Below are 25,105 nucleotides of genomic sequence, written 5' to 3'. Positions count from 1 at the left end.
AGAGATGTCTGCTGGTTCAGAAAGAAGACAGAATCTCCAGTAAAAGTATAAGTAGGCCTACTCCTTTTTATTGACGTGTATATGTATATATAATATATTTAACTAATGAGTGTAATAATTTGTATACTATATAACGTTTTTATTGTTATTGTTTACAATTAGATAATTATTATTTCGAACTATCGCACCAAACCAATAAGTGACAAGTTATGGGCCACCATGCACTACCATTTTAATTTTACGCCTATTCTTCCCGTTTACTCTATTTCTAAAACGAACCTCCTCTTCTGCATCACATCACGTGACATTATTATCTTCCGGTTCATGCTGCGGTTCCGTAACGTGTCGTCACTGGGCATGTGCCGCTGTTGGTCGGGGCATCATGGCGGTGCCGTGGAGCCTGTGCTGGAGGAGCAGTGCTGGAGCTGCTGTACTGGACTGGTGTTGTGGGATCAGCAGAAGAGCTTTCACACACACGGCTTCAGCTGGCAGAAGAACCGCGTCTTCCTCCGCTGTGACACAGGTAACGCGATCACGCTGATGATGATGATGAAGGTCACCGGTGTGAGCCGATGAATGACAGATCACTGCCTTACATGATCACACCAGCTTTGAGATGAGGATGAGTGCGAATGTCTGGCGCTGTAATAGTGTAAGAGGTCTTAGATCAGATGATTGCAGGCGTGTGTGTGCAGAACTGCCTGAACTCTGTGTTAAAGGTCATGAACTCGTGCATTAGAGACTCACTGCTCAGTGTTGCATGCCGTTCAATGTCACTGGTACACAAGATTGTTGCACAGGAAGTTTTGTGAACTTGTGTAAGTTGTGTTGGCAAATGTTAAGACACACTATATCCTGAGCACAGTGTGTACTATTGTTGTGATGGCTGTTGTTGCACAACTTTCAGCTTTATATGATATGGTATTTATGCTTTTCAGGTTTTATTCCGGCAGGGCCCTGTACATAATTCTGTACATCATTTTTACAAACCAATGATCCTAGCAAGGTATGTCAAAGTCATGGGTAATAAATGTGCACTACTAGTTAGTACAAATGTGTATAGGTACACTGGGGCTAGTTGTCACACAGGGAAGGTGTAACATGGACTATATATAACATAAAATAAAAACTATCTGGGTCAAAGTCTAGTTGCATAATGTTATGAGTATTACTTATGACAGTTTCAGTTAGCCAAACCAGTTGAGTGTTTTTTTTTCTTCTTTTTTTTTGTATGAAATTATTAAAACAAAACTACTTAGTTGCTGTTCAGAAGTTTGAGGTTAGCAGGATATATATTTTTCTCTTTAAAGAAATAAATAGTTTTAGTTACAGTAAAAAAAAACCCAGTAAATTCAATATTGATAGTAATTCTAAATGTTTTGGTGAGCAGCAAATCAGCATATTAATTATTTTCTGAAGGAATATGTTACACACAAGACTGTAGTATTTAAATGAATTACATTGTCCTTAAATATATTCAATTCATTTATTATAAATATATTTACATTTAAAATATATTCAAGTAGATTCAACTATTGTTATATACATAAAATTACTTCATATTATTATATAAATTCTCTCTCTCCATATATATATATATATATATATATATATATATATATATATATATATATATATATATATATATATTCTCCCAACCCCCCCCAAAAGAAATGCAGGGTATAACCATTACATATAAATGATGTGCTGGGCAACGATTAGTCGCATCCAAGATAAAAGTTTGTGTCTACATAGTATATGTGCTGTGTACTGTGTGTAATTTGTTTTTTTATATTTTGTAATGGATATATATTGAAGAAATATTTGCATGTAGGCCTATATGCTGTATATTTATACATATATATATATCTTATAAATATTGCATTTTTCCTAAATATATACATGCATGCATGTGTGTGTGTGTGTGTGTGTGTATTTATATATACAAAATAATTATACACAGTACACACACATATATGTAAACACAAACTTTTATTTTGGATGTGATTATTCGCGATTAATCATTGCCCAGCACTAATAAAAATATATTTAAATGGGTGATTTTTTTAAAATGTATTTGAAGAGTTTAGATGCAAAAGAAATTTTTTTCTAGAATGATCATTTTTATCAAGCTCATATATTTAAGTTCAATAATTTCACTTAAATGGCAATGTAAATAACCTATTAATTGTCATTTAAGTGAAATTACTGAACTTAATTATATGAGCTTAATAAAAATGATCATTCTAGTAGAAAATTTCAGATGGCACTGAACTCTTCATTTAGACTATACTAAGTTACCCCTTTCAAAGTTGCCAAGACGTTAAACAGACTACATTTTAAGTACATACATAATTTACATATATTACATATGTATAATATGTAATTTCAAGTACATTACATCATTGTAATTGTACATTTTAAATACATTAGATATATTGACTTAAGTGTCAAAAATAAACCAAGCCTAACTATTAGTGTCAGTTTGTCAACTAGCCCTGCTCTCCCTTAGTTATAGATACATTCATACATGCACATTGCTTTTTTGTGTGTTAATAACTAGAAACATATGTTTTTTAATTGTGTTTATTGAATCTTTTTTCCATGTTTGTGTCTCAGGCACAGGTATAGATGTCTGTACTCAACACCGCGGGTCTGTTGCAGTATACACAGCGATGCAAAGTTAAAAGATCCTTTCTCACTCGCACAAAAGGACTTGCAAGATTTATACGAAGACATAAAAAAGGTACAGCAAGGAAACTGCACAGTACAGGACTACATAGCTTTTACTACTAAACATTGTATATCTTGTCCACTGTTGTTTTATGAAGTATTATATTAGTAATTAGTAATGCCCAAACACCTTCCACCACTTCTCTGGGATGTTCTCTGTACTCAAACTGACCTTCTGTAATGTCTGTTCAGCAGCTGCTGGTGTCTAAAGCCGAGCTCAAAGCACTCTGTGACTATTACTTTGATGGAAAGGGAAAAGCCTTCCGACCAATGATTGTGATCTTGATGGCTCGAGCTTGTAACGTCCACAGCAATAAAGAGGGGTGAGAAAGCACTTCAGTGCTGTGTGTGTGTGTGTGTGTGTGTGTGAGATGCATCAGTCAGTGTTAATAAGGCACATCTGATGTCCTCAGGGTCTTGCTGCCGGCGCAGCGCTCTATCGCCATGATCTCTGAGATGATCCACACTGCCAGCCTGGTGCACGATGACGTCATCGATGACTCGGACACAAGGCGTGGGAAAAACACCATTAATAAATTGTGGGGTGAGAAAAAAGTGAGTAACTCGTCTGATTATAAAACAGATCGGTGGTTTTCTGCTGTTGGTCACAGATTTTGGTACTTTGTTGATGTCTAATTTGAAATCTGAAGGACAATCAGTTGGGAACTGTGGAAGCTTGTTTCCGCCAGGCATTAATAATAATAATAAAAAAAAAAACATATTTGTGAAAGTAAAATTTTTTTTCTTCAAAATTGAAAGTTTAACCCCTGTTTTCACAAACACGGTGTAAGCCTAGTCCCAGACTAAAATGCTTGTTTGAGCTGTTTTAACTAAAAGCTACTTGCACTGACATATCTTATAAAATGCCAGTTCCATGGTTTTGTCTCGAGATGCACACCAGTAATGTTTTTTTCTCAGGCACGTTTATAAAAGCTACTTAATGTCTTAATTGAACTAAGGCCTAATCCTGGTTTAATCTAAGCCCTGTCTGTGAAACCAGGCCTATATCTTGCTATTCAGACTTTATATAACTTCGCAAGTTGAGCCAGCAGCCATGTCACCCTGTAGCCCAAGACTGGTTGCCCACTGAAGCTAAGCAGGGCTGAGCCTGGTTAGTACCTGGATGGGAGACCTCCTGAGAAAACCAGGTTGCTGTTGGAAGAGGTGTTAGTGAGGCCAGCAGGGGGTGCTCATCCTGTGGTCTGTGTGGGTCCTAATGCCCCAGTATAGTGACGGGGACACTATACTGTCAAAGAGCACCGTCCTTCGGATGAGACGTTAAACCGAGGTCCTGACTCTCTGTGGTCATTAAAAATCCCAGGATGTCCTTCGAAAGAGTAGGGGTGTAACCCCGGCATCCTGGCCAAAATTTGCCCATTGGCCTCTGTCCATCATGGCCTACTAATCATCCCCATATACTGATTGGCTTCATCACTGTCTCCTCTCCACCAGTAAGCTGGTGTGTGGTGGGCGTTCTGGCGCAATATGGCTGCCGTCGCATCATCCAGGGTGATGCTGCACATTGGTGGTGGTTGAGGAGATTCCCCCCTTCAATGTAAAGCGCTTTGAGTGCCGAGAAAAGCGCTATATAAATGTAATGAATTATTCTTATTATTATTATAAGTTAATCTTACAATTCTGAGAGAAACAGTCGCATTTCTGAAAAAACACATTCGCAATTCTTTGATAGGCAGATCGGTGGTTTTCAACTGTTGCTCACACATTTTGGTTCTGTGTTGATGTCTAATTTGAAATCTGATGTAAAATCAGTTGAGAATATGCAAGCTTGTTTCCGCCAGGCAATACAAAATTTTATCTGAAGATTCTGACTTTCCTTCTTGCAATTGTGAGTTTATATCTCACAATTCTGACTTTTTTCCTCAAAATTGCAAGTTTATATCTCGCAATTTGGACTTTATAACTCGCAATTCTTAGAAATGCAGTCGCAATTCTGAGAGGCATTCTGACTTTATTTTTTGCAATTTTGCAAAAGTTTAAATCTCTACATTTCTAGAAAAGCCAGCACTGCGAGATATGAACACACAATTCTGACTTTTTTCTTGCAATTGTGTTTATCTCACAGTTGGCTTTTTTTTGTGAAATATAAACTTGCAGTTGAGAGAGAAAAAGTTCAGAATTATCAAAAAAGTTGCACTTACCTTTATTTTTTACATTTCTTGGCAGAAACAAGCTTCTATAGAGAATTGAATAATGTTGTTATTAAATATAAATATATTTGTATCTGTAATTGTTAGGCTATCCTGGCTGGAGATTTCATTCTGTCTGCAGCCTCCATGGCATTAGCGCGTATCGGGAACAATACAGTAGTTTCTGTGCTGTCACAAGTTATAGAAGACCTCGTACGAGGTGAGTCTCCACAGATTTATGCACGAGACTTGTTTTATACAGTGGACCTGTTATTTATATTTTTCACTGATGAATTCCAGGTGAATTCATGCAGCTAGGGTCTAAAGAGAATGAAAACGAGAGATTCAAGCACTACCTCGAGAAAACCTTCAAGAAGACTGCAAGTCTCATTGCAAACAGTTGTAAGGCAGTATGTACGTTCCGTTACATACATAACAATGATAAGATGAAGTTCAGAGCTGAACGAGAAGTTGAACACCAGCATTATTTCTTTTGAATTTTAGGTGTCAATTTTGGTGAATTCTGATCCCGAGGTGCATGAGATAGCCTATCAATATGGACGAAACGTTGGCATTGCATTCCAGGTAATTTTTTCATTTATATGTGAAATGCTATTTTCACTTGGTTTATATAGCATCTAGTCTATCACTATTCACACTTGCTATAATAGCATTTAATTTGATAAAGCATTTAATCTACACAGTGTAAATAGAGTCTGTCGTTGTTTGCATGCTAGTTGTAATGCAGTGGTCTGTGATCTCCAAGTTAACAATGGTTCTTTTGTTGCAGTTACAAATGCAGGAAGTAATTGAAGTTAAATAATAATTATAACACAAACTTCAGCAGTAGAAGTTTCTTTAGGTTAGTGATGCACCAGAAACGGAAAATTCTGGGCCGAAACTGAAAATTCACAATGCACTTGGCAAAATTGAAATTGACATTTAGCGGAAAACCGAAGATTTGATTTGATTTAAAATTAATCAGATTTGTTTAATAATAAACACTCAAATAAAACTCAGTTGTACAAACATTTAAATTGTACGTAAGGCCGTTTTTATATCAAATTTGAAATAAAATAAATTGTTTCTTTTGCTGGTGAAATATAAACATTTAAATGATTGTAATTTATTTTCATGACAGATTTATTTAAACATATATTCAAATAATGAAGACAACAGGCTAAGTAAAAATGTATTTAATATGTAATGCAGTGCATGTATTTAGAGAAATGCTGCTCTCTAGAGTTCTTTTATTAGCTGACTCTTGAGCTATTGTCGAAATGACATTTATTGTTTGAATTTTGTGATAAAATTGACAGAATTTGAAAATCGAGAAACTGAAAATTGCTGTTTCGACTAAAGACCGTCTGGTTCTTCCAGTTAAAGCTACAGTGTGTCATTTCTTTCACTAGCAACACTAGAAGTAAAGGCGAATAAGTCTCAAACACTTCACCCTGTCATCGCTCGCTCAGACAGCTAGTCAGATTTCAGTTCTCTTAATAGTACAAAAAAATTTTACTCTGCAACTTTAAGCAGTAAAAATATGGGCCAAACATTTAGGCAGTGGCTGCATATTTTAATAAATCTGTGCTGTTATAGCTGAATTCTTTCATGTCATGTCATGTCATCTTCATTTATATAGCGCTTTTAACAATGTAGATTGTCTCAAAGCAGCTTTACAGAGATAAGCGTATAATTTAAGGTAACAGAGATTGTTTCGGCTTTACAGCAGAGTTAAGTTATTTCCATCTAAAGTTAGTCGCAATGTTAGTTATTTCCATCTAAAGTTATTTCCATCTAAAGTCCGTTGCAATGATCATTTGTTGTAAATTAGGGGCCGCTAAGACGACACCATTCCCTCTATCATTACCAATGATTCATTACAGGTCACATTGGTTTTATCTTGAATTATTATGTTTAAAGTAAAATACAACTTAATTGTCTTTTTCAGCTTGTGGATGACATTCTGGACTTCACGTCCTGTGCAAACCGCCTGGGGAAGCCGTCAGCCGCCGATCTCAAACTGGGTCTGGCCACCGGGCCCGTTCTGTTTGCTTGCCAACAGGTACGACAGCTGAACACATCTGTGCTCTCACAATATGACGTCACGTCCCTGAAGTACAGAAAGGGGAATCAGGTCTAAAGGTTGACTTGGTTTATTACAGCCATAGTAACTACAACTTAATTGTAAAACAGTTTGGATTTTCTAAAGCCCTTTTCACTCTTCTTTCTCTGTTTAGTTTCCTGAGCTGCATGCAATGATAATGAGGCGCTTCAGCTCTGATGGAGATGTGGATCGAGCCTGGCAATATGTCCTGAAGGTGAGGAGGATTTGTGTTGTATACATGTGAATCTCATGAAAACATGTCTAAGGGCTGGTTTCATAAAACACTAAGACTAGTCTTACAAGTGAGTCATCCAATTTTTTCTCTTGGAGTGTTCATACAAGTCTGTAACATAAAACGAAGATTTGTCTAATTTGATACGAAAAAGTAAGACTCGATTACCCCTAACTAACTGCTAGTTGGTCATACTAGTTCTTAAGACACAGTCTTAACTTAATGGCTAATATGTTTATGCAACTGGCCCCAGGTCACATTTCTATGGAAGCTTGTTTCCGCCACGGAATAACATTTTTGAGAAGATAATTAACTCACTTTTTTTCTTCAATTGTGAGTTGATAACTGACTTTTTTTCTCAGAATTGTGTGATATTAAGTCGCAATTGTGAGTTATAAAGTCAGAATCGTGAGATATAAACTCACAATTCTGAGAGATAAAGACTTTATATCATGCAATTCTGACTTCATAACTCGTAATTGCAACTTTATATCGCACAATTTTGAGAGAAAAAGTCAGAATTGTGAGATAAAAAAGTCACAATTACTTTTCATTTTTTTTATTCCAAGGCAGAAACAAGCTTCCATACATTTCACCCCAATATTACAAGAAAAAAGGCAGTAAATCAAACCTATAAGAATTGTATGACATTTTTATAATGTGACATTTTGAATGACAGTTTCCCCCCAAAAGTCTCATTAACGCTAACAGATGTTTTACTTTAGCGTTTTTTTGTTATTCTTCTTGAGCTCATTACTGTAATACTGTCATTTTTACCATATTCAGAATCAGGGATGCAAACCTGACACCAAATAGGTCATTTCTGTGATTTGTGTAGATCCGATGGGTTTTTAAAATTGTAAAATTTGTGAGCTCTGGTTTCTAATTGCAAAGGTTTCTATATAACGTGTTTTTGCAGCGTTGAATATTGTAGCCAATCACAGGCATGTCTGTTGATAGCAATGGCCAATAAGAGGTGTTTACTGTATGTTAGTCAGAATCTGCTCAATATCCCTCAAAACACTGTTTAACTAAGTTCTACACTCTTGCAAATCATCTCATTATAACAAAGCGTGGACATTGTGTAAATAAGAGATGTAAATATGATTTTTACAAAATAATTTTGAGACTGCAGAAGTCATTAAAAGTTGCATTTTCAATTGAATTTGAGGAAACCACTTGAAACTGTTGTGTTGAGCTATTTCTATAACTTTTGTTTGATTTGTTCAACGCAAACAGCTGAAAGTCTGTACATTTTGCAAATAAACCTGATTTGGAATGGGGATTGGATAACTTTGATTACAACTGTATTATACAGTGTGTGTTTCGATTCATTGATAATGACAGGAGTTTTTGTGTGAGCTCAGTCAGCCGCACTTTAAAGGGAGCGCAGGTGAGCTTGGTTTAATATTAAAAACATAATTTAATGATTTTAATGTTTAGAATGTTATGCAATCAAGGGGAACCACCTACGTGCTTAGACACAAAACGAACACTGCTTGATATACATAATAGTAATATGCAGTTTGCATTTAGCCTGGCTTCGCTATAACAACCGCCTTGCTCTACATTATCCCTTACATATATATATATATATATATATATATATATATATATATATATATATATATATTTATTATTATTATTATTATTATTATACACTGAAATGTTTCATTCATCCAATTAGGGTAATGGTTCACATCTATATTTTATAACTTGAGCCAATGAAAAATAAATAACTTGCCCTCACCAATATTTTCTATGTCTATTAAAACTATTTTATAAAACTTGGCACAAAGTATATTTTTCTTGTTGAAGAAAGTCAATTAATTTAAATTCTGTTTTTGATCTAAACAAAAATATATAGATTTAATCATTTAATAAATGTGTATTAGACATTATTTGTTTTCTCCAATCAAATAGATATAGATTTAATCATACAATTATTTCTCATTTTTAAAAATACAGGTTAATAGAAATTATTTATTTTAAACAAACAAAAAGATATGGATTTAATAAAACATGTATCCCATTAAAGAACATTACTTAATATTTAATCTTGTCCAAAATCTAATAAAAAAAGACATAATTTTCATTACATCGATATTTATTAACTTATTATACATTACTTCCACACATCCACAATTTCAGTGCTCAAGTGTCAGATTATCAACTTCTAAGAGCTGGCAAACATTGACCGTAGAAAACAACAGCCTTAACCGAGAACAATGCAGTGAATTAGGGAAATGTGACAATCTCTCAGTTTCATCATTACTAGAAATGCAGCTGAAGTCAGTATCTCACTATCTCTGTCCTCATTGTATTTTATGATGCTACAAATTATATCCAACTGTAAAAAAAAAAAACGTTGAAAAGTCAGGAATGGGAATGGAAGTACAGAGTTGTTGCTATACTTTGTCCCATTTCGTCTCATTGGTGTAAACTGGCAGCTTTCAGAACGCTGATAGCCAGCCACTCAAACATGACATCATTTACGGGAGTAAACTGGGATGTGTGGGAACCCTGAATGAAGCTCTATTGTAGAGCTGGTCATAGAGCCTCTTGACTTAGTTGGTCATGCCTTTTGGGTCCAGCTCCATGATGACTTTCTGGATATATGCAAATATTCCAGACTGAAGGCATAAAGAAGGCCCAGGAGAATGACAACAGCATTTGCGACAGACAGCAAGTCGCTCAGAACCTCTTGTCCCTCAAGTATGATGCCAATGTTTGTGGGTACAGCTTGTGCTTCTCTGATGACGAAGATCGCCATGCTTTCTTGCTGAAGACTTTTTTCAGCCTCTTCCTTCTCCGACAGACCCTTCTCTGAGGGTAAACAATCTTTATCACAATATACGTTATCAGTTGATATTATAATCATTACAATATGATACAATAGTGTGTCAACCCTATTAATGCCACGAAAAAAAACATTTTCTTTTACCGCCCCCCAGTGTCCTCTGGCTAGTACTACACTTTTTTGAAAACCAACCGACATCAACCGATTGACGCCAATGCAGCAATACTCAGGGCCGGCCCGCGGCATAGGCGGAATAGGCAAATGCTAGGGGCGCCACTCATCCATAGGGGCGCCAGAATGAGTGAACGAGTGGATTTTTTTTTTTTTTTTAGTTTTTTTTTTTTTTATATATATAATACTATTTTAAAACCATTAATTCGAAATACTACCAAATAAAGCAAAAAAAGTCCGGCTCTTCAATCTTCCCCCGCCCAGCGAGTGCTTGAAGTGCGTCAGAAACAGAGCGCGCGCGATCAGTTGTTGGTAATTTGTTGTGTAGCGTGCCCGCCTCATCCAATGTAGACAGCATTGCTTTTGTTAACACACAGCTCGTAGAAACGGGCCTGGCAGCTCGCGCTAGTCCTAGACACGGTGAAAGTTTCCTGATTGTGACGGATGGCCGAATTTACATGACACATTATAAATGAGCATATAGTCTGCGATAGATACAGTGCCAAAAAGAAGAGAAGAGGATAAAAGGGGATAAAGACAGAGGTAAAGTGATGTAGTGTATGAACAATTTATTGCATTGGAGTAGGATACTATAATTTCATGGCAGTTATTTTTTACCTTAAACTTAATGTTAGCAGTTGTTCTGAGTTCTCCAGAGAGGCCCCAGACTGTGTGATTTTGTAACAATCATGTCAGTTTTAAGACGCATTTTTTATTATCACTTTTTTTTATTAATGTTTTACTCTACAGTTGTGCAGTTTTGTGGGGGATAAATACAGGCCAAAAGTTTGGAAACATTACTAGTTTTAATGTTTTTGAAAGAAGTTTCTTCTGCTCATCAAGCCTGCATTTATTTGATCAAAAATACAGAAAAAAATAATAATATTGTGATATTACAATTTAAATAATTGGTTTTCAATTTATTATACTTTAAATTATCATTTATTTCTGTGATGCAAAGCTGAATTTTCAGCATCATTACTCCAGTCTATCCTTTAGAAATCATTCTAATATGATGATTCATTATGAGTGTTGGAAACAGTTCTGCTGCCTAATATATTTGATGAATAAAATGTTAAAAAGAACTGCATTTATAAAAATATAAAAAAATCTAATTATATAAATCTTCTTTACGATCACTTTTTATTAATTTAACACATCCTTGCTGAATAAAAGTATTGATTTATTTCAAAAAAAGAAAGAAAAAAATTACTGACCCCAAATTACTGACCAGTAGTGTATATTGTTGTTACAAAAGATTTCTATTTTTAAAACAGTTTCTTCTTTTTCTTTTTTTTTTTTTTATTCATCAAAGTATCGTAAAAAGTATCACAGGTTATGGAAAAATATTAAGCAGCAGAACTGTTTCCACTTTGATTATGAATCATCATATTAGAATGATTTCTAAAGGATGGAGTAATGATCCTGAAAATTCAGCTTTGCATCACAGAAATAAATGAGAATTTAAAGTATAATAAATTGAAAACCAATTATTTTAAATTGTAATAACATATCACAATATTATTATTTTTTCTGTATTTTTGATCAAATAAATGCAGGCTTGATGAGCAGAAGAAACTTCTTTCAAAAACTTTAATAATAGTAATGTTTCCAAACTTTTGACCTGTACTGTATATGGCATTTTTAAAATTGATTTTCCAAAATTAGTAATGATATTTATTTACAGGTTTATTCAAAATAGCAAAGTTCACATTAAATCTGTATTGTAAAACGTGCTATATAAGATAATGGGGACTTGACTTGAATGTTAGATGTAATGCTCTTGGTATTTCTGTTTAGGCTGTAATGTGTGTGTGTGTGTGTGTGTGTATATATATATATATATATATATATATATATATATATATATATATATATATTATATGCTAAATAATCATGAACACAATGACGGGGTAAAATGGGCTGCGATGCATGGGGCACCAGGTAAAATCTTGCCTAGGGCAGCAAATTGGTCAGGGCCGGCCCTGGCAATACTTCTACACATACAAGCCAGTTAACTTATCTATTGTAAACTAAGCGAGCTAACACCAAGTTAACATTTTCAAACTAACGTACATATACTTATCTACCAGAGGAAGTCAGCAGAGCAACATGTCTGTCATAAAATGTACAGGCTACTTAATACAGCAGCACATTTAAATGGTTGTTTGTTTCACTTACTTCAGTTTATCCGCGATGCAACCGATGATTCTCTCCGGTGCAGGAAAGTGATCCACGAAATGTAGACTTGAAGAGCGGTCTGGTGACTGGTCGAGATTTGTGTTTAATGCCCGTGCGCTGGCCCGTGTGTAACCTTGAAATTGAACATTCGTCGAAACAAATATTTCTTAGTTGAGCTCTTAATGAAAAATATTTATATTTAACAATGTTTTGAATGAAAAACAATATTACCTGAAAAATAAAACAAATAAATTAATAGAATTGTAATTGTAGAATTGAATTCAAGTAAAATGAATTGAAAGACAAATTATTAATTGGATGAGGTACTCACCGCTTGAAAACCTTTATTCATGTGTACATGCATTCATATAAGGCATGTACAATTACAATTAAATATTTGAAATTACACAACATTTTGCAAATATGCTACATAAATGGTCAATTTGGTCAAAGCTGCCTGGATCCGCCCGTTGGTTGTTGACTTTGATTTCCGTCCGCTGCTTTTTTTTGGGGGGGGGGGTGACCCGTCCACTCCTGCACAGTCCTGTTGAAGGAACAGACATAATCATGTAACGCGGACTAGATTTAATGAGTGATTCTTAAAGAAATTCTAATGAAAAATTGCTTCTACCATTTCGATATGAGGCGTCTGAATTGAAAAGGATATGATTCGCATCCCAGATTAAATTATTAAAGTATTTCGTTTCCAAATCTGAGTAAAATTGAGAGATAGGAGGGTCTAAGTTACCAATGCTCTTTTCCGGGTCAGCTGGGAACTGGGCTGAAGTCTGTCCCGAGTTCTCCGGTTCGGTTCTGAAGTGGTTATCTGAGGGACTGGATGGTTGTAGCGCCTCAGTTCCACACACAGTTTTTTGTGGAGGTGCCTGACACACACCTGCGTTGTCCTGTTGAGAGAACAGATATAATCATGCAATGCTGGGCAGGTTTAATGGGTGCTTCTTACACTAAATCTAAAGGTGCATCTTTTTTTATCATTTTTAAATATAAAAGGATTTTAAATTGAGGATCTAGAAAACATAGTAGCATAGTTAAAGGCAATGTTTACTTGTTTGAATACATTTTAAAATAAGTAAAAAATCAAGAGATATAAAGGACTTACAGAAGCTCCTGTGCTCCATAGACTCTTACTCCATCTGGACATGGGTGCTCCCTCGGGAGAACTGGGTGGTTGCTGTGGGGAACACGGTGGAGCAAGCGTTCTCTGTGGGGTCTTGGCCGGCACAGACACTCCCTTTTGGATATTCTTCTGCCTCAGCAGCTCAGGGTGTTTAGGATCTCTCCTCTCCGAGATCTTGTCTGGCATTGTTGCTCCATGTGAGGAGCATGTGAGCACCTTTGAGGCAGCCACTGGTGGTGGTAGAGACTGGATGGGTGTTTCTAAAGCGGCCTTTTTCAGATGTTTAGTCAAATGTTCAGGGATCCTGAGTTTTCCTCTGTTTTGGGACCCTATAGGCACAGGAGCTTCCTTTGGGGACTCAGCAGGCACAGGTGCTATCTGTGGCTTTTTCTGCCTCCAGTTTCTCCTCTGGTCCATGGCCCTTGTTGTATCAGAGAAACTTGAGTGTTGAGCTTTCTCCGATGCATCACTGAAGACCAGGGATGAGGTGAGGTCCTCTTTTTTAGCACTGAGAGAGTTCTGCTGCCTCCACTGCCTCGTGGTCTTTAGTTCTCCCTCCTCATATTTCCCATCTGAGAAGCCGGAGTGCTGGGAATGAGCCTTCTCAGATGCCTCACTGAAGACCAGGGATGTGGGGCATGATGTTTCTCCTTCCTCCACTGTTTCCCACCACTGGTTTGAGATGAGGTCCTCATACTCAGGATACTCAGATATGGGGTCTGAAACCTCCATTATCGCCCACCAGCGCCCCGCAGCAAGGGCCGTAGTGAGCTCATCTGACAATTCAGTAGATGAGGACTGCTCTGCACTCTCAAAAATGGTGGGCATGGTTGACGTACTCGAAAATGAACTAGAAGTGAACAATACTTTTTGCAACTTATATCTGTGAAACACTATGAAAGAAAGAGAAAGGGAAGAGATGATTTGAGTAAACATACAGTACAAGAACCTGAAAGCTTGTTGTCTTAAACCCAATACAATTTTTGTCATGTAAAGTTCCACAGATTTCCGTGTGTAGCCCAATTTTTATGTTCGACCTCCTTAAAAATGCATTTAAAATTAACAATGAAGCTTAAAAAAGTTAATTATTTTTATCAATTTCCTCACTAATGTGCATAACTCAGATGCACATAATGTAAATGTACGTAGTACGTAGACTCGCTACAAGAATAATAAAGCCGCGGCACTGTTTATACTCACGATCATTATGACGTAACAGTCGACAGCTGACATCACAGTTGACCACACGAGTTTGTGAGGGATGGGAGACCTAGGCTGTTTCGGTGTATTAAAAGTGAACATGCAATACAAAGAAAGACTGACTTAGCTTTTTTAATTCATGATTGTTGTTGATACAAAAACTAGCGCTGTTTGTTTTTAGCATTTGCAGCTGGTGCATAAACGGGAGCAGGTGAAGCTGGCATACATTTTATTATTTAAGCACAGAGCACTCAACCAAACTTAATCAACAGATTTTACAATAAAAGCCCATTTCTGAAACAATACAATTCACAAAAAAAGTTCCTGTTGGCTATCCTTGTTTTTCTCTATTAATAACAATAGCCTAGTTAAGCCAACATACCAGAAGAGGAAGAGCGCTGTCCCGAACATCAGCAGGACGTTGAGTTTATACAATTCAAAAAACAAGTCGTTAATATACACATTTTGCTCTATATATCATCAACGAAAATATTTCCAAATAAATCTATAAATCGTTGCGCATCTTTGAGAAACAGTTTCCCTGACTGAAAACTTCCATAAGTTTAGTGGCTTGAGATGCTCTCTGAAGCGCAGAGGAGCGAAACATAACGGTATTTCTTAAATGATTAAATAATAGGCTAATTCAATTAAAAAAAAACAAAAAAAAAACATTTTTTTCAGCTTTTAAACTATTATTTCCGTTATAATGTATTGATTTAAAAACGGAGAATAATACAATTCGTATTTCAAACGCAACGCCGAGTTTATGAGCTTTTATTATAAACTCAACGCTGATTAATAAAAAATTAAGCAAATTAAGATGATATTTTAGAGAATCAGTATGGGCTGCTGGTGGTGCTTGAGACTATATTTGTTATTTTGTTTCTGTGAAAAAAAGAGGCTAAGAATACACTAAAAGATACTAGGCTAAATGTAAAATGTTTTTATTTAAAGAAAGACGCCTTCCCTTGTCATCAGGGTTAGATTGCATGTCTTTTGTGTGGCTGGATGTTGGACTCTTAAACAATAGTAGGCTAACGTTCATCCAATCTTGCTGAAATAAACACAGTGAAAGGGAATTGCCGCTAATTCTGATCAGCGAATAACACGTTAAGATTCTTGGGAGGTGATTGGCCTTTACTCTTTGCCAATCACCTCCCAAGTTTCAATAAAAATCATCCCAATCCCCTCTTCTACTGTCTACCACTTCTTTCGCCATGTGTTTGTTCGTTTCTTTTATTATTGTATGCAGTCCAAAACACTCTAACCTGCCGCTTCATATCTCTGATCAAATCCTCCCGCTCTGCCAGAAAGCATGCTGTCATTCGCTGACGGAAAGCATGAACTTAGCGTTATAAGCCGTAGATTGCCGAATAGCGTATATTGTCTACTGTCAGGGGCAATTTGAATGGTTTTGATAGTGAAGAGTTACAGCTTGTTGGTATGTGTCGGCGACGACACAGCCGGTTTACTGAACTCTTAGAATGAACTAATAGCTCGTTTCCACATGAAGATGGTGGAACAAACTTAGCCTACTACACAAATATGCATAACTGTAAATATTTACATATCATTTTACTACAACATAGTAGCCTACTATAATAGTTTTGTAATATATATATTTTTTTTGCATTACATTAATGAGAATGGGATTATTTGTTATTATTATGATATTGAGTTGGAAAGTTTTGGTGTGGAAATGTTCAATGAGGAAAGTAGGTCATAATGACTTTTTTTTATCTTCCTAAAAATAGGCTTCATTTTCTTAAAGCAAAATACAATATCAGTTTGATTTGTGGTGAAATATATGGAGAAAGTAAAACATTTTAAAATATGAATGAAACCTTTTTAAATGTCGATTTATTTTTCAATTTAGCAATACCTTTTGATTTAATTGTTTTTTTACACCATTTTAAAACATGAATAAAAAAAGATAATAAATGTATAACTTATCCCGACATTTTATATTTAAGTGTTACACCGTGTCCTAACTACACGCGACGCGATGCCGCGACACGCGATAAAAGGTATCTTTTCCATGTTAATCAGAGTTCTCTTACAAGAGGTTCTCTCGTATTGCGTAAGTAGCTTACGCATCGGGAAAGTCTTCTTTCTTCGAGATCTGAAGCCAAAAAATTATCCTTAATTTTGTATTCATTGTCAACGCAGTGCAGCAGCCGACAGACCTAGGCAGGCTGTATAAGCGTGCTCATTGGCTGCTCGGCTGCAACTGCTTAAGCCTATCGGTGAGCGCTATGAACGCGGCAACCAATGAGGGCGCTTCGCGCCCTCCGCGCCCTTCTAACCGTCAGAATGGGCGTGGCCAGCGTGTATATATTCAGCGCTCGCAGGCTAAAATTCTGATTTTCTTGTCTTCAGCGACGCTCTTCGCATCGCTGGATCTTGAGAGCCGCCGCCGTTGAAACCAGCGACCAGCAAGCTTAGGACAGCGCCTGAGGAAGCCGGCCGTCTTCGCCGCCTTCAGCCATCCGTGCCTGCTACGCTATCCGGCGACATATCCTTTACATTATTACTGTTTCTGTGTGTACTCTAAAAGAGCACGAGGCGTTTTTGTAAAAACGCCTCGTTTTTGCGGCTCGTGCCGCGCCCCGCTCAGCAACGGAGACCGCCACCTCTCTGCGCTCTCCGCCTGGGCCGCGGGCACGCCGCCACCGCACTCTCCGAGTGCGAAGAGCTTTCAATGTCGACCCTGCGGGCTCGACTTGAAGCTTTCGACCAAGCTGTCGCTCCGCCTGTCCCTGCCGGGCCGCGCAATAAGAAGCGCCGCTCGCAGCGACCACCGGAGACTGTTGTGACTGAGGAGCTCGCCGGAACCTCTCCCTCGAGCTCTCTCTCGCCCTCTCCCGCCCGGCCGCTCAACCGCCGGCTCTGCCCGCGCCGCCGCCGCGTCAGGAGATGAGGTGAATGTGATAGATACCCGTACTCTCCCTCTGTTCGAGCCGTGCAATACGCCGCTCACAAGGGATGGCAGAAGCGGACGGTCTCGGAGCGAGTTTCCTCTCCCTCTGTTCGAGCCGCGCAAACTGAGCCGCTCACGAGGGATGGCAGAAGCGGACGGTCTCGGAGCGAGTTTCCTCTCCCTCTGTTCGAGCCGTGCAATACGCCGCTCACAAGGGATGGCAGAAGCGGACGGTCTCGGAGCGAGTTTCCTCTCCCTCTGTTCGAGCCGCGCAAACTGAGCCGCTCACGAGGGATGGCAGGAGCGGACGGTCTCGGAGCGAGTTTCCTCTCCCTCTGTTCGAGCCGCGCAAACTGCGCCGCTCACAAGGGATGGCAGGAGCGGACGGTCTGAGCTCTCTTTACGTTACAAGAAAGCTACTCCGTCCTCGCGCGTCACTGGTGAAAGGGGAACAGAGTGTTTTCGTCCCGCCGTGGCCTGGACTATAACCTCCATTCTCACACATTTCTCAGTCCCCTCTTAAGTTCAGGCGACTGGAATTGTTACTATTGCAGTATACGAGCCTGTTATAAATACACGCTCGCCTGCAAGCAAACGCTGTCACAAGACATGATGACGCTAACCGCGTACTAATGTATTCTCCCCTGTGGCTCAGTGGCGGAATCCTAGACTGTCAAGCTAGAGACCCGGGTTCGGTCCCCGCTCTCGCGGCAGTTAAAGTTTATGCTGTTCGCTTCTCCGAGCTCGCGGCCAGTTTTTCTTACATACAGAAAACAAGCCCGCTCTCTCCCTCGTTGGGCCGCGCAGATTGCGCCGTTCAAGGGATGACAAAGCGGACGGTCACGAGCAGCGTTCAGCGTGCGCGCCTCACTCACCGGCGAAAAGAGAAGAGAGTGTGTTAGTCTCGCTACGGCTGGACAACCGCCAATCCTCACACATTTCTCAGTCCCCTCTTAAGTTCAGGCGACTGGAAATATTACTATTGCAGTAAACGAGCCTGTTTTAAACACGCTCGCCTGCAAACGAACGCCGACGCGACACATGAGGTCGCTTTTTATATGCTCGCGCTAACTGAAAGCCTATGTGATTCCCCTGTGGCTCAGTGGCAGAATCATACGCTTTCATGCGAGAGACCCGCGTTCGATCCCAGCTCTCGAGGAAAATAAAATTTATGCTGCTTGCTTCTCCGAGCTCGCGGCCAGTCTTTCTTACTTACAGAAAGCGAACCCGCCCCTCGCACCACACCTTCTCAGGGTGCTCGAGTATTTTTTGAGCGTCTAAACACGAGAGAAGAAAAGACGGTTAAATCCCGCAGCCCTGCGGCTGGACCACCGTCGAAGCTTAACGCTCTGTCAGTCCCCGTTGCCACGGCTACTGCAGCTGTTTACCCCGCAGTCAACGAGCCGGTATCTACTCGCTCGCCTGCGCGCATCCGCCGTTCTCACGGCAACCCAGAAAATGTCAAAAGAGCATAATGTCTGGTTGCACGGCTGACGCCGTATGTGTTTCTAGTACAGTGAATGTGCCCACGTTCTGTGCTCACCCCTGTACACAAGCACTATACATCCCGTGTCTCTCACAGAGCCCACTCTCATGAAGCGGGCAAAAGCCGCTTTAGTGTTAAAAGTAGGTCACGTGTCCACTTCTCCGTGCCCACACCTACTCACTGCCCGCTCTGTCACACGGCCTTGCACGACCGGTCATGTTTTAAATGTGAGTCCTGTGCCCGCCCTCGAGCGCTCACACATACGTTTTCGCGCCTCACACTATATGTTCCCCGTCCAAAGCCACCGGGACACTGTGTGTAAAACGGCCAGCTATCGCTACGTGCGATCCGCCGTATCTAACCACCAAGAGCGCGCGCGCCGCGCCCGCCCCTGAATGTAACTCCTGTGCCCGCCCTCGAGCGCTCACACATACTAACGAACATTTTCGCCCCGACGCCGCCATCGCGCGTCGCGCCTCACACTTTATGTTCCCCGTCTAAAGCCACCGGGACACTGTGTGTAAAACGGCCAGCTATCGCTGCGTGCGATCTGCCGTATCTAAGCACCAAGAGCGCGCGCGCCGCGCCCGCCCCTCCGTTTCGAGCTCTCGAGCCCGCGATGCGCGGCGATCGGAGCCCGGAGGCCATTCTGCCCCTGGCTGCACACGCAAAAGCGTGGGAAACTATTCCAGGCGCATCAGAACGGGTGCTAAGCACAGTAAAACAGGGCTATACTCTGCAGTTCGCTCGCCGCCCTCCGCGCTTCAAGCGCGTATCGAGACCAGAGTGAATGGGGAAGTAGCACATCTACTTCGAGCAGAAATAGCTACACTTCTGTGCAAAAGGGCTATGGAACCGGTTTCCCCTTCCATGAGCGAGTCGGGCTTTTACAGCCGTTATTTCCTCGTTCCCAAGAAGGACGGAGCACTCAGACCAATTTTGGATCTGAGACGTTTGAACGAGGCTCTTATGAGAAGACCGTTCAAAATGCTCACAACCAGACAAATTCTCGCGCAAATTCGCCCGAGGGACTGGTTTATATCTCTCGATCTAAAAGACGCGTGCTTTTCAGATCCTGATAATACCCCGTCACAGGCCATTCTTGAGATTCGCCTTCGACGGTCAGGTATATCAGTACACGGCCCGCCTGTCGACACAGCGCGCGCGCTGCATTCGACGCCTGGCCGCGTCTCTCCGGCCGGGCAGCACCGTACCTCTCAAAACATTTCAGAGGCTACTGGGTTGTATGGCCTCAGCCGCAGCAGTGCTTCGGCTGGGTCTTTTATGAATGCGCCCGCTACAATGCTGGCTGAATGCCCGAGTGCCTCACAGAGCATGGGCTTCCGGCGGTATTCGCATCAGAGTGACTCAGAGCTGCGTTTCAGCTCTGAAGCCCTGGTTAGCGGCCGACTGGTACCAGCGGGGAGTGACAATGGGAGCTATCTCACACCGCAAAATTATCTCGACGGACGCTTCCACCTCAGGCTGGGGCGCTCTGTTCGAGGGCAAACCGGCTTTTGGCCTGTGGTCAGACCGGGAAAAATGCCTCCACATAAACTGTTTGGAGATGATAGCGGTCGAGAACGCGCTCAGGCGCTTCCTCCCATTCATACGGGATCACCATGTGCTAGTCCGCTCGGACAACATGTCCGTGGTATCCTATGTGAACCGACAGGGCGGTGTCAGATCCAGGAACCTGTGCAGGCTGACAGAACGCCTCCTCGTGTGGGCTTACCGCTCGCTGCGCTCGCTGAGAGCCGCGCACGTGCCGGGCCACCTGAATGTCGGTCCAGACAGACTGTCCAGGGACAACATTCCCCCGGGAGAATGGTCTCTGCACCCCCAGACAGTCCAGTTTCTCTGGCGCCTATTCGGCAGAGCGGAAATCAACCTCTTTGCGTCGAAAGACAATGCTCAATGCCCGAAGTTTTACTCGAAGAGCGAGGACGCGCTGTCCCAGACATGGCCCAGCCTCCCGCTGTATGCTTTTCCTCCAATCTCCCTGTTGCCACAGGTCATTTCGAGGATCAGAGAAACGCACCACTCAGTGCTGCTTATAGCCCCGCGATGGGAAAACCAAACTTGGTACCCAGAGCTAGTGAGGCTGTCGCACTCACCCCCATGGCCGATCCCGGTGAGAAAGGATCTCCTCTCCCAAGCCGCTGGATCGATCTGGCATCCCCATCCAGAGCGCTGGTCGCTGCATGCATGGGTGATCAACGGATACCCGTTGACCTGTCAGAAGGGGTCGTGAACACGATCACGCAGTCCAGAGCCCCCTCCACGAGACGGCTCTACGCGTCTAAATGGTCGGTGTTTTCTAAATGGTGCGCTACTCAAAACCTGGATCCGCGCGCATGCGGGGTTCCGCGGGTGCTCTCCTTCTTGCAAGAGCTGTTGGAAAAGGGCAGATCCCCTTCCACGCTCAAAGTATATGTGGCCGCTATTACAGCGTTCGCTGAGACGACGCTCGGCCGGGCAATGGGAAGGAATGAGCTCATTATCCGCTTCCTCAGAGGAGCTAAACGGATGAACCCCCCGCGGCCCCCCTCGGTTCCCTCGTGGGATCTGTCCTTGGTCCTGGCGGCCCTAAAGGCTTTTCCCTTTGAACCGCTTGAATCCGAGGATCTAAGGTATCTGTCGCTTAAAACCGTTTTTCTGATAGCTTTGTCTTCAGTCAAACGAGTGGGTGATTTGCACGCGCTATCTGTTAGCCCTGCATGTCTCGAGTTCGGGCCGAATGACTCGAAAGTCATTCTCAGACCGAGGCACGGTTACATCCCCAAAGCGATTGGAACCCCGTTTAGGGCACAAGTTATTTCCCTCTCGGCTCTGCCAGCATCCGATGGTGGGGACAGTGATAACCTCCTATGCCCTGTCCGGGCGCTGAGAGTTTACATCACGCGCTCCGCCGCTTTCAGGCGTTCAGAGCAGCTCTTTGTTTCCTTCGGCGGACGCACCAAGGGTCTTGCCGCCTCGAAGCAGAGCTTGTCCAGGTGGATAGTGGACGCGATAGCAGCAGCTTATGCCTCCAAACACCTGCAGTGCCCTCTGGGCATCAGAGCCCATTCCACTAGAGGCATGGCCTCGTCGTGGGCCTGGTCCAGCGGAATTTCTATCCACGACATTTGTATGGCGGCGGGCTGGGCCTCCCCGTCTACATTCGTGAGGTTTTATAACCTGGAAGTTCCTGCCCTACAGGCAAAAATATTGTCAGTATAAGTGACATGTATGCTCTGCCCAGCTCCCGTGTGCAGACTACGTTCATATGCTGGCACTATTCTGGTAACTACTCAGGGTGAAGTGTTTGACTCAGACCGGCTGATCCGTTCTGTTTCCTATTTCCCGTTACGCGCTGTTATCGGTGCTGGCCCGCGCTGCTGGCCGCCCGCATTATTCTCTGCCGCGTGGGAATTTTTCTCTTCATGTGAGACCGACTATGTCGTTTTCTCCTACCCTTATGAGTGCTTATGTACTGTTTGGGCTCGCTCCGCCGGCCCTACTGTTGTACTGCTATGTTTATAGACCGGCCGCGCCGCTCTATTTCATATGCTGCATGAAGTGCATGTACTACGCTGGCCCGTCTCTCGACCGGCCACATTGTCCAGCAGAGTGTTTTCCCCGGTTCCCCTGGGATTCATGGGCTGGATGCTCGGCGCACACGGCGTTGACAAAGGGTTCCCGATGCGTAAGCTACTTACGCAATACGAGAGAACCTCTCGTAAGAGAACGTACTCGGTTACTAACGTAACCTCGGTTCTCTCTAGAAGAGGGAACGAGTATTGCGTAACCTGCCGTGTCGCGCCACGAGCTTTTGCGCTTCAGACTGCGAAAACCAGAATTTTAGCCTGCGAGCGCTGAATATATACACGCTGGCCACGCCCGTTCTGACGGTTAGAAGGGCGCGGAGGGCGCGAAGCGCCCTCATTGGTTGCCGCGTTCATAGCGCTCACCGATAGGCTTAAGCAGTTGCAGCCGAGCAGCCAATGAGCACGCTTATACAGCCTGCCTAGGTCTGTCGGCTGCTGCACTGCGTTGACAATGAATACAAAATTAAGGATAATTTTTTGGCTTCAGATCTCGAAGAAAGAAGACTTTCCCGATGCGTAAGCTACTTACGCAATACTCGTTCCCTCTTCTAGAGAGAACCGAGGTTACGTTAGTAACCGAGTACGTTTTTGTCCTAACCAGGCGCGACGGCGACACGCGACGTTTCTAATTTAGAAACGGTTTCTATTTTTCTGCGACGTCGCGCTGGAACAACAAACACAAAGTGCATGATAATCTCAGGTACTGTTTATGTGCTTTATTTAATGTTAAAAGCGTGAAATGTGACTTTGAATATCATTTTGTGCTCCAGCTTTGTAGCTGTAAAAGCAACAATGGACATATTTCACCTCAGATCTTGAAATTAAACTAATGGAAACATGAACGTTAAAACTGTGAACTAACAAGTGTATTATTTGACAAAGATTGTTTTAGTAACTCAGTAGCCTATGCATTTTTTAAATGGTGTAACATTTGTGAATTAGATTATGTAGCTACTTATCCATTTTCTTGCGAGTGCCGTCAAGTTTACTCTCAAGTGTTGTGCGCTTGCCGCGAGACTCCGCCCACACGCTGTTCTTATTGGCTGTTATGTTTGATTGACGTTGTGGCGTCTCACAGTCGCGTCGCGTCTAGTGTGGACAGACACACTGCCTGTCGCTGGAATTTTATCGCGTCGCGTGTAGTTAGGACACGGTGTCACTCCTAGTTGAAAAAATCGGAACCAGTCAAGTGTCTTGGGATTCCTCCAACTAGAAGAGTTCCAGAAGCATTGCAGAAGTTTCTATGATTGGTGAACCTCCTCACTCACTCATCAGCTTGTGTCCTGTGTTCTGCTTCTCAGAGTGACGGTGTGGAACAGACCAGCTACCTCGCTCAACACTACTGTCAAGAGGCCATCCGTCAGATCAGCCGCCTGAGGCCGTCGACCGAACGAGACGCTCTCATCCGCCTGACCGAGCTGATGCTGCGCAGAGACAAGTGAAGCTGCACACAGACTCACACTCCGGCAGCTGCACCTCTGCAGGGTTTACCGTACTGTAATCGCAGAGCCCTGACCTCCGCTGACCTCTGCGAGAGGGTCTCACTGGTACAGGAGGACTAACTCTGCGAGATCATTGTAATTCCAGGTGTAGCACAGATGTGCTACTGTCACGTGTGTGTGTGTATCCGTTACAGACGCTCTCTTAAACATCCGTCCACACTACGAAAGGCCAAACGTCTTTGATTCCACTGTAAGTGCTCAATAACAACCAAGGCCTTAAAGTTCACTGGCTATTTACTTAAATTAAAGAAGGTATTTTTTAAAGTAAACAGCCTGTTTGACTCTTTTTTTCTGATGGAAAAAAACATGACATCATTTCTTTTTGAAAGAAGTCTCTTACGCTCACCAATCAAAATTTTAAATAACTTCTATTTGAATCCTTCTATTATATTCCTGTGATCAAAGCTGCATTTTCAGCATCATTACTCCAGTCTTCAGCGTCACATGATCCTTCAGAAATCATTCTAATATGATGATCAATAAACATTTTTGATAGTTATCAGTGTTGAAAACAGTATTTTATAACAACATAAAAGTCTCTGCTGTCACTTTTGATCAATTTAATGCATCCTTGCTTGAATAAAAGTTTCTAAACAAAAAACATTGACACCAAACTTTGGTTTGGCACGGAAAAAAATAAAATAAAAGGTATTTATAGAAACTCAGAATCGCCAGGAAAAAGTCAGAATTGCGAGATATAAACTCAATTCAGAGACAAAAAAAAATTAAGATAAGAAAACTCGCAATTCTTACTTTTTCTAGCAATTCCGAGTGTCAATTGAAAAAGTCACAATTACCTTTATTTTTTTAAATTCCATTGAGGAAACAAGTGTCCATATTGAACTGTATTGTATCATTTTAGTATTTTCACAAAAAAGGTTTAAATAATACTTATATT

The 25,105-nt window shown here is 41.4% G+C and overlaps 1 protein-coding gene across 4 annotated transcripts; it reads left to right on the top strand.

Moving 5' to 3' along the window:
* The first annotated feature begins 300 nt into the window (after window positions 1-300).
* Window positions 301-24,764, top strand: pdss1 (prenyl (decaprenyl) diphosphate synthase, subunit 1). 4 transcript variants are annotated; one of them, XM_081352683.1, is made up of 11 exons: window positions 301-523; window positions 939-1,006; window positions 2,620-2,746; window positions 2,929-3,056; window positions 3,147-3,288; window positions 4,989-5,100; window positions 5,181-5,290; window positions 5,385-5,465; window positions 6,832-6,945; window positions 7,121-7,201; window positions 24,007-24,764. In XM_081352683.1, the coding sequence occupies exons 1-11, from the start codon at window positions 383-385 to the stop codon at window positions 24,145-24,147; spliced, it is 1,245 nt and encodes a 414-aa protein (XP_081208809.1). In that variant the 5' UTR covers window positions 301-382; the 3' UTR covers window positions 24,148-24,764. The 4 variants fall into 4 exon arrangements, with proteins under 4 accessions (XP_081208809.1, XP_081208808.1, XP_081208810.1 ...); XM_081352682.1 differs by having other exon boundaries at window positions 2,926-3,056; window positions 24,007-24,473; XM_081352684.1 differs by having other exon boundaries at window positions 339-523; window positions 2,926-3,056; window positions 5,181-5,287; window positions 24,007-24,473.
* The last annotated feature ends 341 nt before the right edge of the window (window positions 24,765-25,105 follow it).

This window comes from Scardinius erythrophthalmus (genome assembly GCF_964197995.2).
Source record: "Scardinius erythrophthalmus genome assembly, chromosome: 22".
Lineage (NCBI taxonomy): Eukaryota > Metazoa > Chordata > Actinopteri > Cypriniformes > Leuciscidae > Scardinius > Scardinius erythrophthalmus.
Note: the sequence above shows the minus strand (reverse complement) of the source record. Positions and strands in the feature narration are given on the sequence as shown.

Excerpts from the sequence above, each read along its gene's own strand:
- pdss1 (XM_081352682.1), top strand. The coding sequence starts at position 383 with ATGGCGGTGCCGTGGAGCCTGTGCTGGAGGAGCAGTGCTGGAGCTGCT. Across the intron at positions 5,291-5,384 it reads TTGCAAACAGTTGTAAGGCA|GTGTCAATTTTGGTGAATTC; the intron begins GTATGTACGTTC and ends TTTGAATTTTAG. Across the intron at positions 6,946-7,120 it reads TTCTGTTTGCTTGCCAACAG|TTTCCTGAGCTGCATGCAAT; the intron begins GTACGACAGCTG and ends TTCTCTGTTTAG.